A 16,345-nucleotide genomic window follows, 5' to 3' on the forward strand; every position below is an offset into this window, starting at 1 on the left:
GAAGCCTGGGCAACATGGCAAAACTCCATCTCTATAAAAAATACAAAATAAAAATAATAATAAAAGGACAAAAACTGAGAAAAAAAAATTAGCTAGGCATGGTGGTGTATGCCTGTAGTCCCAGCTACTCAGGAGGCTGAGGTGGGAGGACTGAGCCCAGGTCGAGGCTACAGTGGGCCAACATCGCCCCCTACACTCCAGCCTGTGTGACAGAATGAGACCCTGCCTCAAAAAGAAAAAAGGACCTAGTAACGTTTGTGCCAGGTGTTATTTTCTCTAACATACATAACAATTTTTTGAGATGGAATTTCGTTCTTGTTGCTCAAGCTGGAGTGCAATGGCATGATCATGGCTCACTGCAACCTCCACCTCCTGAGTTCCAGCAATTCTCCTACCTCAGCCTCCCAAGTAGCTGGGATTACAAACATGTGCCACCACATCTGGCTAATTTTTGTATTTTTAGTATTGGTCAGGCTAATCTCGAACTCCTGACTTCATGTGATCCATCTGCCTCGGCCTCCCAAGTGCTGGGATTACAGGCGTGAGCCACCACGCCCAGCCACATAACAACTTTTTAAGGCCAGTAAAGTAATGAAAATTTACCCATGTGCTTCCTCAGTTACTTCATGAATTCTCCAGTCAGTGATCCCACACTCAGGGAAGCAGTTAACCCCTACTTCCACACCCACACCCTTTTTTTGGGAATCTGATGTATCCCTCTCTAGAAATTTTCCTGAAATTATTTCTAGTCATCTCCTCAGTAAGAAAAATCATTTTTCTTTTTCTTTTCTTTTTTTTTTTTTTTGGGATGGAGCTTCGCTCTTGTCGCCCACACTGGAGTGCAATGGCGTGATCTCGGCTCACTGCAACCTCCTCCTACCAGGTTCAAGCGGTTCTCCTGCCCTAGCCTGGGATTACAGGCACCCGCCACCATGCCCAGCTAATTTTTGTATTTTTAGTAGAGACGGAGTTTCACCACATTGGCCAGGCTGGTCTTGAACTCCTTACCTCAAGTGATCTGCCCACCTCAGCCTCCCAAAGTGCTGGGATTACAGGCATGAGCCAACGAGCCCGGCCTCTTTTTTTTCTTTTTCTTGCTTGAGAAAGAAAAATCATTTTCTACTTGTGCCTGACCCTTACTTATGAAATCAGGTTTTAGATGCAGAATAAAAAATTAAGGAATAAGGAGAAGGTAGAGGACCAAGATAATTTCGGAAGTGTTGGATGGTTCTAGAAACTGAAATAGCCTTGACAAAACCAAGACAAAGAATTAGCATAAATAAAGGTTTTATTGGTCAGTTTGGGTGAGTGACAAACTGACATGCCCCCAATTCACTATTCCACATATCCAAGCCCCTGAGGTGGCAAGAGGAGAAGCTAAGCTTATTAATGGTGGGCAATGGGTGAGAGGTGGAAAGGACTTGAAGGCCTCTGAGGGTTAACAAGGCTACCGGGACCGGAACCAACGTCCTAGGAGTAAGTCCAGGATGGAAAAGGCATCATCCAGGGCTGGAGGTCTTGGTGATTCTGGATCTAAGGAAGAAAGTCATACATGTAAATAGGCTAAATGAAAGAGACTAGGCAGAAGCAAAGGACAAGGGTAGAAGAGTAAGATTTCCCTTCCCCAAGGAATCTTGAGATGAACCCCTTTGTCTTTTAACTTACCACCCCTAGGACTGCTATCTGCTTCATGTCGGGTTACTGTAGTCTCTGTCCGGCCCTCACTGTCCACCACAGTCCGGCGCTCCTCCACTATCTACAAAGAGAAGTCCCCACCATATTCCGAACGTCACTAAAGGTTATGCTCAGCAGTTTCTTTACACAGATCCCTGTTTCAGGGCATTCGTTCCCTGGCCATACTTTCCTTTACCTCTTTCTTTCAACTCACCCCATCTGGTTTAGTGATCTTGGTCACAGAGATACTCTTGAAATAGGATTTGGGCTGGGGCTGTAGAACCGGGCCAAGACCCTCCTGGGAAACCTGGGAATCAAGATCTGGAAGAGCAGAGAGATGAAGAAGCAGGAGAGAAAGAGTCCAAAGGAAAAAAGGAGACAAGTGTACAGGAAGAAACTTCAGGGAGGGAGAACACACAGAACTTCAGAAGAATAACAAAAGGCTGGTAAACTTCCCCTTCCTCCAGACTTACCATTGTCCTCTCTGGTTCTAGGATGGGGGTCCGTAGGCCATACATCATCAAACTGCAGAAGAAACCATAGTAAGTGAAAAGACACCTTCCAATCTGAAACTTGAAAGGTCATAGACCTCAAACTACTCCCGAGCTCCAAAACCCCCTTCCGCAGGAGAGATAATTCCATTCAGAATAGCCTTATTTACACACTCCTTCCTGGCTGTTTTATGTATTCTTCTACCAGAAAGACTTCCTGAACTGATATATTCCTATCCTCTGTGCACAATCCTGCCTTATCCAAGAATTATCTAGACCAGTGGTGTTTTTTTGTTTTTGTTTTTTAAAAGAAACAGAACACCCATCTCCCCCCAAAGAAAATCCCACAAGCTTAATATAGAAAACAGAAAACACTAAATGGAGGGCTTAGGATTCCAACCCAAGGCTATCAGATTCAAACAAGAATTGCAATCTTTGGCCAGGCATGATGGCTCACACTTGTAATTCCAGCACTTTGGGAGGCCGAGGTGGGTGGATCACCTGAGGTCAGGAGCTCAAAAGCAGCCTGGCCAACATGGTGAAACGCCGTCTCTACTAAAAACAAAAATTAGCTGGGCGTTTGGCAGGCGACTGTAATCCCAGCTACTCAGGAGGCTGAGACAGGAGAATCACTTGAACCTGGGAATTGGAGGTTGCAGTGAGCTGAGATTGTGCCACTGCACTACAGCCTGGGCAACAGAGCAAGGCTGGGTCTCAAACAATTTTTGAGATGGAGTCTCCACCTCCTGGGTTCAACCAATTCTCCTGCCTCAGCCTCCTGAGTAACTGGCATTACAGGAACCTGCCACCATGCCCGGCTAATTTTTTGTATTTTTAGTAGAGACGGGGTTTCACCATGTTGACTAGGCTGGTCTCCAACTCCTGACCTCTGGTGATATGCCCACCTCGGCCTCCCAAAGTGCTGGGATTACAGGCGTGAGCCACTGCACCCAGCCAGTCTTTGCACTTTATTAGTGGTCTCTCACAAGCTCTCACTTCAGGACCAGATGGGATACTCACCCTATGAAATGGCCTCTGGGAGCCCCAGTCTGGTGCTGGTTGGGGGGATTCACTTCTTGCATCACTCTCCAAGACCCCCCCAAAGATCCTGGGCTGGTGACTATCTGGATACTTAAGCATTGAGTCCCGAAGTGTCTGTCCCTCCCGTAGTCTCTCACCAGGTGTCTCTGACTCAGGACCTGGAAGTTCTGCAGAAAGGTGGCAGGTGTTTGCTGGGATGGGAAAGGACTTGGGCTCTATTAATCTCCCTGAAATCGTCAGTCTTCTCACACTTCCCATCCCCCAGCTACTCCCTGCAGGCTCTTTATTTCACCCACCAACCCACCAGAAACCACAGGTTGCCCCTTAGGGAAAGCCACACACCAGGAGGATGGGAAGGCAAGGTCCAGGCCCCCATATCGCTGAAGATGCTATTGAAATCTCGTACTAGGTCATCAAAGCCGAAGTTATCGTGGAAACGTATCCCTCCTCCTGGGCTGAAGCTGAAGCCGAAGCCAAATTCCTCAGGGGGTTGCTGAGGACTATGGAACCTTGGGTTCCCACGGCCCCATGAGCCCCCTTCTTCCTCTTCTTCCTCATCATCATCTTCATCTCGAGTCATCCCTCCAAAAAAGGGATCTCTGTGGCTGAGAGTGGAGGCAGATTGGCCACCAATATTTCAGCACGATTTAAACCATTAAATCAACTCATGGGTGGCAAAGTGAGACAAGAGCAAGGGGTCTGGGAAGCTAGGGAGAGGGTCGGAGGACTGGCTGCCACATCAAAACATTAATACAATGGCTGACAGTTCTTTTTTTTTTTTTTTTTAATCAAAGTCAGACCTCAGCTCGCAGCTCCCTTCATACACCTTCCCCCAGTTTTTCTTCAGTGTGCCCCAGTCCCTCCTCTCTCTCCCAAGGTCCTGCTCACTTGCTCACTGTCCTATTCCCCAGACCCTCATTGTCTTCCCCGCCCGGGTCCCTGTTGCATCACCCCAGGTTGGAGAAAGGCTTAGTTTGCTGTTTCTCCTCTTAATGACCGCCTTGGTTACTGTGGCGGGGTGAGTGTTCAATGTTGCGACTTCTGTCCTCTCTGCAGGAGTTGAAGGAGTGGGACAGAGGATGTTTTTCCAAAAATAAGACGTAGGGGTCAAGCTCCCCTCAGACGACCCCCACCCTTGTCCGAGCCGGACCTACTCTCACCTCCGAGGTCCAGGAAAGCCGAAAAAGCCCCGGAAGAGATCAAAGAGGCTCATTCCCGTACTGGGACGCGAACCTTTGAACCCCTCCAGTGGTCCATTCGCAGAAGGGGGAAACCTGCGCAGCCCTGTGAGAAATTGAGCGAGGCGTCAGCCCACGCTACCGGAAAGCAAGCCCGCGATCCTGACACTGTCGTAAACGACGGTAAGCCGGACGTGAAATGGAGGCGGGACCGAAGGTCTTCCTCAAATTTGAAAGGCTTTATCTTTACCCCACCTTTCAGAGACCAGTTTCCGTGACGGGAGTGGGCGTGACGCACTTTCAGTTTCCTATGACCGCCTTCCTCCTAAATCTGTTCTTCTTTCTGCAGACCAACTCAGTCCGAAAAGCGATTTCGAGGGTTTGACTCTGGATGGCACCCGGATAAAGCCGCCAGAGGGCAGCCCAGCCGCACAAATGGACCGACTTGAGGGCGTCCCTCAACCTCCCCACCCGCGGGGCTGGCCAGCCTCACAGAAGCCACCTCGCCCCTTACTCGGGCGTTCTTTGTAACTGACCTGGGTGATGTCTGCTGTTAGAGGGATGAACAAAATGCTTTTCCAAGCTCCTTCTAGTATTGAATTCCCCAGAGAAGAGATCAAGACATAAGAGACGCATGGACTTAACTTCCTCCACCTCTCTAGCTAATAGGGAGTTTGTTATAACCATATAGGATTCTTTTTTCTAAGCAGGCTCTGCAACCAGCAAGACAAAGGATTTTTAAGAAAGCAAGGGAAGGGAAGCTAGTTGAGTCCTGAGAAGGAACAAATTGGGGGCTATAAAGAAGTATCCCTTTGGTATCTTTTTTTTTTTTTTTTTTTTGAGAAAGTTCTCTCTCACGTTTCCCAGGCTGGAGTGCTGTGGCACCATGTCGGCTCACTGCAACCTTCGCCTCCCAGGTTCTCTCCTGTCTCAGCCTCCCGAGTACCTGGGATTAGTCATGCGCCTCCACGCCCGGCTACTTTTCTTTTTTTTGTAGAGACGGGGTTTCACCATGTTGACCAGGCTGGTCTCGAACTCCTGACCTAAGGTGATCCGCCCAACTCAGCCTCCCAAAGCGCCTGTCCTCATTCCTTTTTTTGTTTTGTTCAAAACCTCTCCAAGACCTGTCTCTCCTTGTACCCCATCCCCAAGCCAGACCTTGCTCTAGATTCTTTTTCAAAGAATTGGGTATAGCTATGTTACAGAGAAGCATCCAAGAAGCAACTACTACAGTAGTCCATTCCTAGGGGGAATGGGCCCCAAGGTTTTGTTTTTTTATTTCGTTTTTGGGGTACAGGTGGTGTTTGGTTACATGGATGAGTTCTTTAGTGATTTCTGCGACTTTAGTGCACCCATCACCCGAGCAGTGTACACTGTACCCAATATGTAGTCTTTCATCCCTCACCCCACTCCAAAATTTAGTTCTGCCAGACGATACATGTTGCCTTCACTTCTTTTTAGTTTATTTGCCTGGACCCATCTAAGTCATACTTAAAACTCTATAAAGCATTTTTTTTTTTTTCTTTGAAATGGTCTCAGCTCCTTCTTGATCCTCTCCATTTTCCACCCAATCTCCTCTATCCCTCTCCCTTTACTGCCTGAAATCGGCTGTAGATGTAGCAGTTTCTGGAGGAAATGAAGATTTGTGGTGGTTCTTTCCAGTCACCAGGTTGTGAAAGTCTTAGGGGTGAGGGGAAGGAAATCCCCTCAAGGACAAGATACTACTACCACATTAAGGTCAGGAGTTCTTAAAGGGCGAAGATTTCATTTTATTCCACTGCCTTCAGGGGCCTGCTAGAGGAGGCCCAGTTGGTACAGTAATACTTATTCACCAAGCTGGTCATCGACGAAATTGAGGATGTCCTAGACGGAGCAAGAATAGGCAGAGGCTGAAGGTAGAGGTTTTCTTTTTATATATACAAGACACATTAATCCATTAAATTTGAGGACACAGTACAAAAAAAAAAAAAAACAAACAAAAAAAAAACCACTTCAACTAATTCATCTGACAATGCTGTTCATATTCATGACGCCATTTTTTTGTTTGTTGTTGTTGTTGTTGTTTTCCTAATAATAAAGAAGGAGACTTAGGGCTGTTGGGCTGATATATATTTGGGGGTCCCACCTCCCCACCTCATCTGTACACCACCAGGGTGAACAGGAGGAAGCAAAGGAAGTGCAGGGCCCATAGCAAAGTTTCATAATCTTGAATGCAAGAGGGGAGAAGGAATGGAAGGGGGGAAAAAAAGGAGAAAATACAAATCCTATAATACATACAACAGGGTGGGGATGGTATAGGAATGGGACAGACATGAAGCTGAGGCATGGGGTGGGCCGCTGGGGGTGGGGGGCAGCGGAAACCCCCCACATTCCTTTCTCTTTGATGCTGTTTCCATAGTTTCCAGGCTGAGAAGCCCTCTCAGAAGATGGGACCGGGAGAAGAGGGTCAGGGCCTCAGTTGGCCCCCCAGCTGTAGCTGTTGTAGGCAGACTTGTTGGTCTGGGGCTTCTGCGGGATGGAGCTGGTCTGGCTACGTTGCCCGCTGCCCGTCTGCAGGGGAATGGGAGGATCATGAGGAGGAAAAAGGTGTCTAGTTAGTGGTACAAATTTGTAACATCTTCAGGTGGAGATGTGCAAACTGTGTTGCTCTCCCATTCCCCTCACTACTATTAGAACCATAGAAAATTTGGTCTGCATAGCTGCTAAAGCCCCTTTCTTACAAGCAGGAAGGCATTTTTGACTTTTAAATAGGGAAAAGATGAAGAGGGCAAGATACCTTTAGAGACAAGGTAGTGAGTTAGTTCTACTCATTTTCAATTCTACATTCTTGCACTACCCCCTCTCTCCCCTGCTCTTGGAGATGGGTGATCACAAGGCAATTTCATTTCCATTGATCCCCATTAATGCCTCAATTTGGAAAGCTGTCTTTGAGGAAGGAAGCCCTTATTCTAGCTCCAGCCACCTATAATGGAGCTCTCAAGAGGCCACTTGCATCGCCCCACAGATCCCCACCCCTACCACACATCACATCTGTGAGCCCATTTCAGGCAGGTATGAGAGGCAGTCTGAGGCCTCAGGCTCCAGATGCTGCCCCAAGAATCTTTTCCATTTTGGTAACTGAATGTTTTCCACAGCTGGGGAAGGGTACAAAGATAAAGAGGGTGTTGGGGAGGGGAGGAGGAGAGAGGAAGGGGAGGCCAGAGAGCTCAGCAAGGTGTTTGTGTTTGTGTATCCCGATTTGTGACCGCGCAGTCTTTTCAAGTTCCCTGAGGCTGTGAAGGTGAAATGGGGACTGAAAAGGAGTGGGTTCAAGCATATGATCATTCAATTTCATTACCTGCTCCTCCTGCTGGCGCTGGCAACAGAGAATCATCTGCAAATATGGTAGCTGAGGCAGAACCAGGATATATGGAAAATAAAGGGACAAACTTTGACAATAGAACTCCACCATTAGAAGGGAAAGCTAAAATGTCAGGGAAGAGGGAAGGCTGGGAGAGGAAAGAGGGAAGGTGTGACCCAGGTCTGATGGGATGAGGACAACTGTGGCACAGGAGGAGAAGGGCACCAAAGGAATTGGGCAAAAAAGGTTTCAACCCGGCCCTTCTCTGAGATTTCCTTTGCCGGCCGCTCGTGTTATGTGCGCTTGTGTCTGTATGTGCTGTGTGCCCATGACTGGCGCTGGGGAGGGATTGGGTGAAGGTGGTGGTGAGGAAGGGTAAGAAAAGGAAAGGGAAGGCAGTTTTAAGGGATAGGAAGGAAGAGGAAGGGAAAGGAGAGAAGGGGAAGGGCTATTACCTGGCCATCCTGCTGCAGGTGATGGTGAAGGATCTGAGAATGCGGCTGCTGATGGGGGGTCAGAATGTGCATAAAGGGGGCAGGTGGGTAGGCAGCAGCTGTGGCCGGATTGATGGGGCCCCCACTTCCTAGGGCTGAAGGCAGGTTGAAGGAAGCAGCAGGAGTACCGGAATGAAAACCTTGTTTCTCAAAGGACTGCTATCCAGGAGGCCAGGAGGAGACAGAGTAAAAGGGATCAGCAAACTAGTCTTGGGATTTTTCCTGAGCTCAAGCTCCCTGACCCTCAGAAAGCAGCATGGTGTCACAGAAGGCACAGTACACTTGAAGTCACATATTCAGGTCTCAGTCTCAGCTCTGCTCTTATTTAAGAACTGTGTGAACCTGGGCATACTACTCAATCTCTTAGCCTCAGTTTCCTCAGATATAAAACAGGGATGCTACAAACCTGTTGTAAAGACCAAATAGGCTGGGCATGGTGGCTCACATCTGTAATCCCAGCACTTTGGGAGGCCAAGATGGGTGGATCACACAAGGTCAGGAGTTTAAGACCAGTCTGGCCAATATGGTGAAACCCCGTCTCTACTAAAAATACAAAAATTAGCCATGCATGGTGGCGGGCACCTGTAATCCAGCTACTTGGGAGTCTGAGGCAGGAGAATCACTTGAACCTGGGAGGTGGAGGTTGCAGTGAGTCAAGACTGTGCCACTGCACTCCAGCCTGGGAGACAGAGGGAGACTCCATCTCAAGAAAAAAAAAAAAAAAAGGCTGGGTGCAGTGGCCCACGCCTGTAATCCCAGCATTTTGGGAGGCCAATGCAGGCGGATCACCTGAGGTCAGGAGTTTGAGACCAGCCTGACAAACATGAAGAAACCCCGTCTCTACTAAAAACACAAAATTACCCGGGCATAGTGGCACATGCCTGTAATCCCAGCTACTCGGGAGGCTGAGGCAGGAGAATCACTTGAACCCGAGAGGCGGAGGTTATGGTGAGCCCAGATCGCACCATTGCACTCCAGCCTGGGCAACAAGAATGAAACTCCGTCTCAAAAAAAAAAAAAAAAAAAAAAAAAAAGACCAAATAAGAGGATGAAATGTGGAAGCACTTTGTAAAACTGAATGTCATATGTGAACATCATGAAATCCGAACTTAGAACTCCAGGCTGGGCATGATGGCTCACATCTGTAATCCCAGCACTTTTGGGAAGCTAAGGCGGGTGGATTGCTTGAGCCCAGGAGTTCAAGACGAGCCTGGGCAACATGGCAAAACCCTGTATCTACCAAAAAACAAAAATACAAAATACAAAACAAACAAAAAACAAAAATACAAAAATTAGCCAGGCCTGGGGGTGTACACCTATAGCCCCAGCTACTCAGAAGGCTGAGATTCCACCACTGCACTCCAGCCTGGGTGACTTCTTGAGATTGTCTCCAAAAAAAAAAAAAAAAAAAAAAAAAGGCAAACCAATAGTGTCCCCACCCCTTCCAATATTCCTTACAAAAATAATAACTCCGCTGGGTGCAGTGGCTCACGCCTGTAATCCAGCACTTTGGGAGGCCAAGGTGGGCGGATCATGATGTCAGGAGTTCGAGACCAGCCTAGCCAAGATGGTGAAACCCCGTCTCTACTAAAAAATACAAAAATTAGCAGGCGCGGTGGTGGGCACCTGTAATCCCAGCTACTCAGGAGGCTGAGGCAGGAGAACCGCTTAAACCCAGGAGGCAGAGTTTGTAGTGAGCCGAGATCACACCACTGCACTCTAGCCTGGGTGACAAGGCAAGACTCCGTCTCAAAAAAAAAAAAAAACTCGTTGGATATTTCAAAAGAAATAAACACATACTGAGATATTTGAAGTGTTGAAGGTCTTGTGCATGAAGTGCCCCCCCAGACCCCCAGTGCTTTATAGCAAACTTTAAGTATTTATGGTGATGGGGGATAAAAGCAACATAACAAACCTGTGGATCACTCAAATGCTTCATTAGTTACCAGGTCGTCTCCTTTCCCACTCCCACTGTTATAGATTTACTCAAAGAATGGAATGAACTAGTTTCCTGTCACTCTCATACTTATTCTCTTGAAAAGTTACGAAAAAGGTTGGGAGTAGGTAGGAAAAGGGGCCAGGAGAGTTGCACAGTAAATTACATGACACGTTAAACAATTTGCCACGCTTTACCTTCCTATTACGTTTCTCGTTTTTTTTCTCAGAGGGCTAAATTTTAACTTCTTAGAGGAAGTGAAGTCTAGAGAAGACCTTTCATTTAGAAAAAGTAGGATGGGTTTCCTGCCACCTCTCCTAGGGTTCTTCTTGTCCACTGTTATTTCTACCATTGCAACTCCACCTTCTCTATGTCTATCTCTTTTCCACTTCTATCCAGAGCCAGGCACCTACCTGGGTTTTGGAGTACACAGAACCCGAGATATCTGGCACGCCCGTGTTACTGGAGGTGACTGAAACACCTGGGGGAGGAGGAAACAGACAGGAGGATTAGCTCAGCTAGCTACCTGGCCCTTATTCCTGAGACGAGGTGATATCTGTAGCCTTTCTAGCTATACCAATGCAAGGGAATTTTGGTCGGTTTTCCAGCTTCAAGTTAGTCCTGAGAGGTAAGAGTTCATGAAACAAAAGCTCCCTAAGGGTTCTTTGGCCCTTCCCAGGTGTGTGTTGAGTATACGTGAGAGAGAGTGAGGTAAGTTGTTTTTTGGTGGGCAAGGGGATATGACCAAACCTCACTAGCATATACTGTTTTCAAAACACTTCTGTGCCAAAGTCTAGCAGGAATATAATAAACTTTTAATTTTAATGTCCATTTCAAATCGATCCACCCAAACGCCACTCAGTTTTATTCCTGGAGACTGGGGCAGTCTGGCCCTCTCTCTTCCTGAAGTGACATTTCTGGGCTCAAAATCCATGCCTCCACTGCATAAGTACTAGAGGAGCAGTCCACTTTAATCCCCAAGGGCACTCTCATTCTCAGAGCCTCAGCTCAATTAGTCCAGCTTCTTTAGTCTTGGAGCATCTAGGCTAAATCTTCAAACTTAAGATATAAAGGCCTAGCATCAAGATCAATTTCCATGTACAAAATTTAAGCCTAAGTGTAGCGGGGTGGGGAGGGATAGGTAGACAGGAGTAGGCCATCTCCTATAGCCTAGGTGGAACACAAAAACCACATGTCATTTTCAGTATACAACTTCAGCTTCTCCATAAGATAAAAGCTCTCATACCCCAACTCTCATATTTCCTATTGAAAAAAACTCCCTACTAACCACTACAACTTTAAAGAAACCAGAGTAGTACAACATGTCATTCTAATTTGTACTCCTCAAACAAATAAATACTCATACTATATTCCATCACCTGGGGTATAAGGCATCGGGTCAAGAAGATAGGAAAAGCCATGAAATAAATAACCTAACATCTTTTATACTTTCCATTTTGAAACAAAGATGTGAAGAAAAGTAAGTAATCTAACTAGGAATATAAAGCATGATTTTAAAAAGATATATTAGTTTTTATAAAAATAAAACGAAGCTTCAGAAAAACTTTGCCTGTCTATGCCCTTGGATCCTTCCCATCAGAGGTACACATTTCCTTCTCCTCTGCTGTCAGGAACACTGATGGAAAAGAGTTTTAGAAGCAGTGTACTAGAGTGGCCAAATCACAAATAAGGAATCCTCCATTCACCCACAATTCAAACTCTAGAACCCAAATCCTCCCAATGCCTCAGACAAAGGCAGCCTTCCAAAGTTAAGCCCACCTTGAACAGTCACTTTTGAAGTGGTATCTTAATCTGGAAAACCTTCCCAACATCCTAAGTCCAGATAGTTCCTGGGAGGGGCAAACACTAACTAGGAAAAATAACGGAACTACAGAAAACCAAGCAAGAGAAAATACTTCCTCATCTCCAAAGCATCAACTGTCTAAAGACACTGAAGTAAAAGAAGGGAACGATACAGGAGTATCTTAAGGGGCTAATGGGGTATTTTTTCCATTCCCTTTTCAAACCCGAGGTGCCCATCTGGCAAATCACTGGGTAACAGGCATAACTTTTAAGAACAGGAAGTTCAGTTACGGAAAAGGCTTAAGCTAGTAAGTTCGTGTGGAAGGGTTGAGAGTAAAGGTGGAATAAACAGGATATAAGTAGAACATTTTTAAGTCAAACCAAAAGAGACAATTTATCTTTACTGCAAAGGCAAAAATAAAAATAAAAAATAAAAAATAGCATACTTGGTCACCTTCTGCAGTGAGGCTAGGCTGCCTATATTAGATGGAAGAAATGACTAACTGGATTCTCAAGCCGAGTGGTAGGGAGGAATTCAGCTCCAGTGTGTCCCTACCTGATCTCATTCTTTCCAGAGTTTAGGCTAAAAACAGCTTCTAGTCCAGAGGCCTTATCTTGGATATGAGGTTGAAGGGACTGAGAATGCAGGAAACATAATACTATGTAGTAGCCATAATAATCTCAATTACAGTATTAGAGACCTAGAAAATAATGGGTACTGATTTCACTACCCCTCACCAGTTATTACGAAGATCTTCAGACTACAGAGTTCTCTTGCTTTCCTTCCAACATCAACACCCCCTACTTATCCCCAAACAGTGACAATACCAGAATCACGTGGGCAGCAGGGCAGAGACACATGAATCTATCTCTCCCACCATGGCAGCCCCTGGGAAAGGTGGTCACACTCCACAGAGCAAAATTACTCCAAAGGGCTGGGAACAAATACAAGGAAAGCCAAATACTTTGGTTTCTAATTAACCCAGGGTGGTGATCTCACTGTCCACGTTAACTTTATAAACAAAGGGCTAATGTTGTATGCTAGCTGGACTGGGAGGGAATTAGAATTTCCATAGTCAAGGAGATATCTGACCAAACCGCTCCTGCACATCCTTAGCTTATACCCACAAATGCAAAACTGATAATCCACGATCTCTGAAAAGCCATCAAGGGACTAAGAACAATGTTCCAGGATAGCACAGTCTCCACAGAGCCTGAGTCATCAACTAGCTTATCACTAATGACTTTATCAGATCTTAGCCACTTGGCCTTTAGGAACCAAATAGATGTGGGAATTAAGCCTTGAAAGATACTTCTCTAACAGCTTTGAAAACTATCTCTTTTGCCTTTCACCATGACATGACACTCCAAACTTTTTTGTCCTTTCCCCCACTGCTTATGTAAGAGGCAAAGGAAAGATCTAAATGGAAAAATGAAGCAACATAAGCATGGAGAATCAGGTATTTCTACAAATAGTTTCCTTTACCAACTAATCAACAGGTGGGAAACTGAGGCTGTTTCCCCTCCCCCCACCTTCATAAAACCACCATACTGAAAAATTAATAGTTCTTTGGCTATGCTGGGGTTTGATTAAAAAGGCCACCCTCCACCCTTCATCCACAGCACAGCATTGGTTCCTAGTGTCCAGAAAGACATGCACGGAAAGAACGCCAGAGTTAGCTAAAGAAATACCACAGTTTATTGAAGACTACAAATATTTTTGTTACAAGTTGAAACTACATGCCTTCCAGAAATCAAAAGCAACAGCAGGTGTGTGCATTGATGCTTCGAAGGTGCTGCACCGCTTGAACTTGAAATGGGTAAGACAGGGTCAGACACATGGGGGAGAGGGAAATGGGGGAGGGGCAAGTTCAAAAGCCCAGAAGGTATCCACCAACTCATTTCCCCAAGCCACGCAGGCCATGGCCTCAGCTCAGCAGGCTCTCCTCAGTGGTCTGGTTTCTGAAACAAGACTTCAGTGCAAATTTATACACACACACAAAACACAGCCCCCAGCCTTGGGCCAAATTAGCTCTCAGCCGTCCAGAAATGCTTGTAAGGGGGTGGATATTTTCTTCCTAAAAGGAATCAAATACATAAAAATAAATGAATGGAATGACAAAAGCCCTTTGTGGGGTTGGGAACTGGGGGTTCTCAAGGGCTGATATAATACGTTTCTGAATTCTGAAGGGAGGCAAGAAGGTGGGATTTCTAGAATCAAGTATGCCAATTCTCTTATATTATCCATCACCTACCTCTTAAAACTCGTGAACCTGGTCCAACTAAGACTTCAACCTAATGTCCTCAGAAAGGGGCCACCACTCCAAGTCAAAAAGCTTATAATCCTCCCCACCAAGATTTAGGGTGAACCTTGCTCGATGACAGGGGTGGCCACGAGTCTATGTATTAAATCTCAATGGGGCTTCTCAGGATTTATTTAATTTAACTCATGACCCACTCTAACTCATACAGCACAGTTCAAAGCTCCACTTGGCTATCAGTTCCTAGCCCTTACTGCCTTCTGTGCTCTTCCCAATTATTGAAAACTGTGGGCAACTGACCCACCCAGAGCCCACATAAGGGTGAAAAACACATGCTGCTCTATCCAAATCACCATGAAACTGTATCTGAGCTGACAGCTTTGAAGGACAACCCCCATCCCCAACCCTAAGCAATCAGAGAAACCTGCTCCTCCCCTATTCATCTACAAGTCGCTGAAAAGGTACAATTATATTATTCAAAGATTCCTTCTCGCTCCCTGTCCTCCAAAAGTAGAGCACAGATGTCAGGTATGGAAGCAAGGGAGAGGCTGAGTATCTTTTAGGTAAGTACCCATCCAGAGGATTCCTACAATTCCCTCCCTGCCATCACATATGCAAAAAGACTTGCAAAGAGACCAGCCATACAAATGAAGGAACCTAAAGGCCCAACTCTCCCAGTCCAATTCCCACTCTATTAAGTATGGTCACGCCTACTCCTTTTTCTCCACAGTTTAGGTCTTCTAGCTAGGGAATAAAAAAGGACACATAAGAAAAGTAGTGCTACAAAGTGATTTAAGCCAAACCTATCGTAGGCTGCTAGCTATGAACCCATTTAATCCTTCTACTCAGTGAATACACCCCCCTTTTGTACTATCAGTGCCATACATACTATTAACACTTGCCTCCACTGACATTTCAGCAAAATCTTGGGGCTCCTTGCCCTACTTCCACCCACACTTTTGGCCAACCAACATATTCTAAAAACCAACACATACTCTTGGGCATTCCCGTCACATATAGTGGACACATGTCCTAGTATCAAGCTCCTCCGTTGGTGCTGCTCCCACAGATACCCAAGTCAGCCAAGCATTAACAATCATACCCGGGGCAGCAGCACACCCTCACCAACCCCATTTTCTCAAGCACCAAGTCTTCCTCCCTGAAATTTATCCAATAACACCCCACAGATACCACCGAGCCAGAGACAAGGTCAGCTTACCAGTGTTGTATCCATGAGACCCATATCCACTCGGCTGTTGGAAAGGGGTGGCCGATGCATTCACACTGACATTCACACCATGCTGCTTGGAAGAGGTAGGAGCCACCTAAAGAGCAAAAAGGCCAGATTTGCAGTGACTTGGCAGCAGAATACTATCTGTCCCACTTGTCCTGCTCCAGGTATTGGCCATTCAGATGGCTACCTATCCTGATGCAAGTTGACTACAGTTTGCTTAGTGAAATTAGCTCCTTACTAACTGTTCTAGAATCTACTAATTAAGTCAAGAAATGGTAGTTTGGAGGAAGAAAAAGGGACAATGGCAGCAGGGAATGAATGAATCTGAGTGAAGCAAAGCTGTATGGTATCATATTCTCCCTTTGGCAAATTCTAAGACTAGGCAATCCCTATCCGAATTCCACCAATTCCAGCCCCATTCCCCCACCACCCTGCACCAGGCCAAAAACAGGCCAGAGGTGGAAACTGTTCCTCCTCATACATTATTAAAGTCATTGACGCTTAAAAGCAGCTAGGATAGTGTCCAGGGCTAGGATCCTTCATCACAAGGAGTGACCAAAGCCAGGTACTCACAGGGAACACAGCAGGCCCATACTGGAAGGTGCTGGGGAGGCCCGGGACCCCTGTATAGTATGGCAGGCTGGTGTAACTGTAGCCAGGAGGCAGCGCCGGGTTCAGGAATGTCTGCTGCGTGGTATGGTGAGTCTGCGTCTGGTTCTGTTGGGGTTGGGCCAAGGTTGTGGCCGGGGCTGGGGAGGAGGCATCCCCACGGCCGAACTTTGTGAGGTCACCTGTGACAGGAGAAGCTAAATGTACCTGCCTCTTTCACCCCAATACCAATACAGAATTACCTCTTCTGATTTCACATGATTCTAGGAGATCCTGTTCAAAGA

At 46.3% G+C, this 16,345-nt stretch overlaps 2 protein-coding genes across 52 annotated transcripts in view; both read right to left on the reverse strand.

The window, feature by feature from the left end:
- Positions 1-1,270: 1,270 nt before the first annotated feature.
- HAX1 (HCLS1 associated protein X-1) lies at positions 1,271-4,705 on the reverse strand. 2 transcript variants are annotated; one of them, XM_004026783.4, is made up of 7 exons: positions 4,367-4,705; positions 3,549-3,811; positions 3,186-3,373; positions 2,148-2,199; positions 1,889-1,995; positions 1,666-1,756; positions 1,271-1,533 (listed from the first exon to the last, which is right to left on the reverse strand). In XM_004026783.4, the coding sequence occupies exons 1-7, from the start codon at positions 4,417-4,419 to the stop codon at positions 1,448-1,450; spliced, it is 840 nt and encodes a 279-aa protein (XP_004026832.1). In that variant the 5' UTR covers positions 4,420-4,705; the 3' UTR covers positions 1,271-1,447. The 2 variants fall into 2 exon arrangements, with proteins under 2 accessions (XP_004026832.1, XP_055216422.1); XM_055360447.2 differs by having other exon boundaries at positions 3,549-3,667; positions 4,367-4,529.
- A 915-nt stretch (positions 4,706-5,620) lies between these two features.
- Positions 5,621-16,345, reverse strand: part of UBAP2L (ubiquitin associated protein 2 like) — a 51,311-nt gene continuing 40,586 nt past the window's right edge. For 7 of the 50 annotated variants that reach the window (XM_063694694.1, XM_019023140.4, XM_063694688.1 and 4 more), the window contains exons 23-28: positions 16,026-16,243; positions 15,438-15,543; positions 10,568-10,635; positions 8,180-8,377; positions 7,722-7,772; positions 5,621-6,247 (exon numbers count right to left, since the gene is read on the reverse strand). In XM_063694694.1, the coding sequence (XP_063550764.1) occupies positions 6,209-6,247; positions 7,722-7,772; positions 8,180-8,377; positions 10,568-10,635; positions 15,438-15,543; positions 16,026-16,243 (680 nt within the window). In that variant the 3' untranslated portion in view covers positions 5,621-6,208. Of the gene's footprint in view, positions 6,248-6,280; positions 7,773-8,179; positions 8,378-10,567; positions 10,636-13,633; positions 14,036-15,437; positions 15,544-16,025; positions 16,244-16,345 lie in introns of those variants that run through there. The other 43 variants (XM_055360272.2, XM_063694677.1, XM_055360267.2 and 40 more) reach the window with 9 other exon arrangements.

The sequence above is a fragment of the Gorilla gorilla genome, chromosome 1, assembly GCF_029281585.2.
Source record: "Gorilla gorilla gorilla isolate KB3781 chromosome 1, NHGRI_mGorGor1-v2.1_pri, whole genome shotgun sequence".
Classification (NCBI taxonomy): domain Eukaryota; kingdom Metazoa; phylum Chordata; class Mammalia; order Primates; family Hominidae; genus Gorilla; species Gorilla gorilla.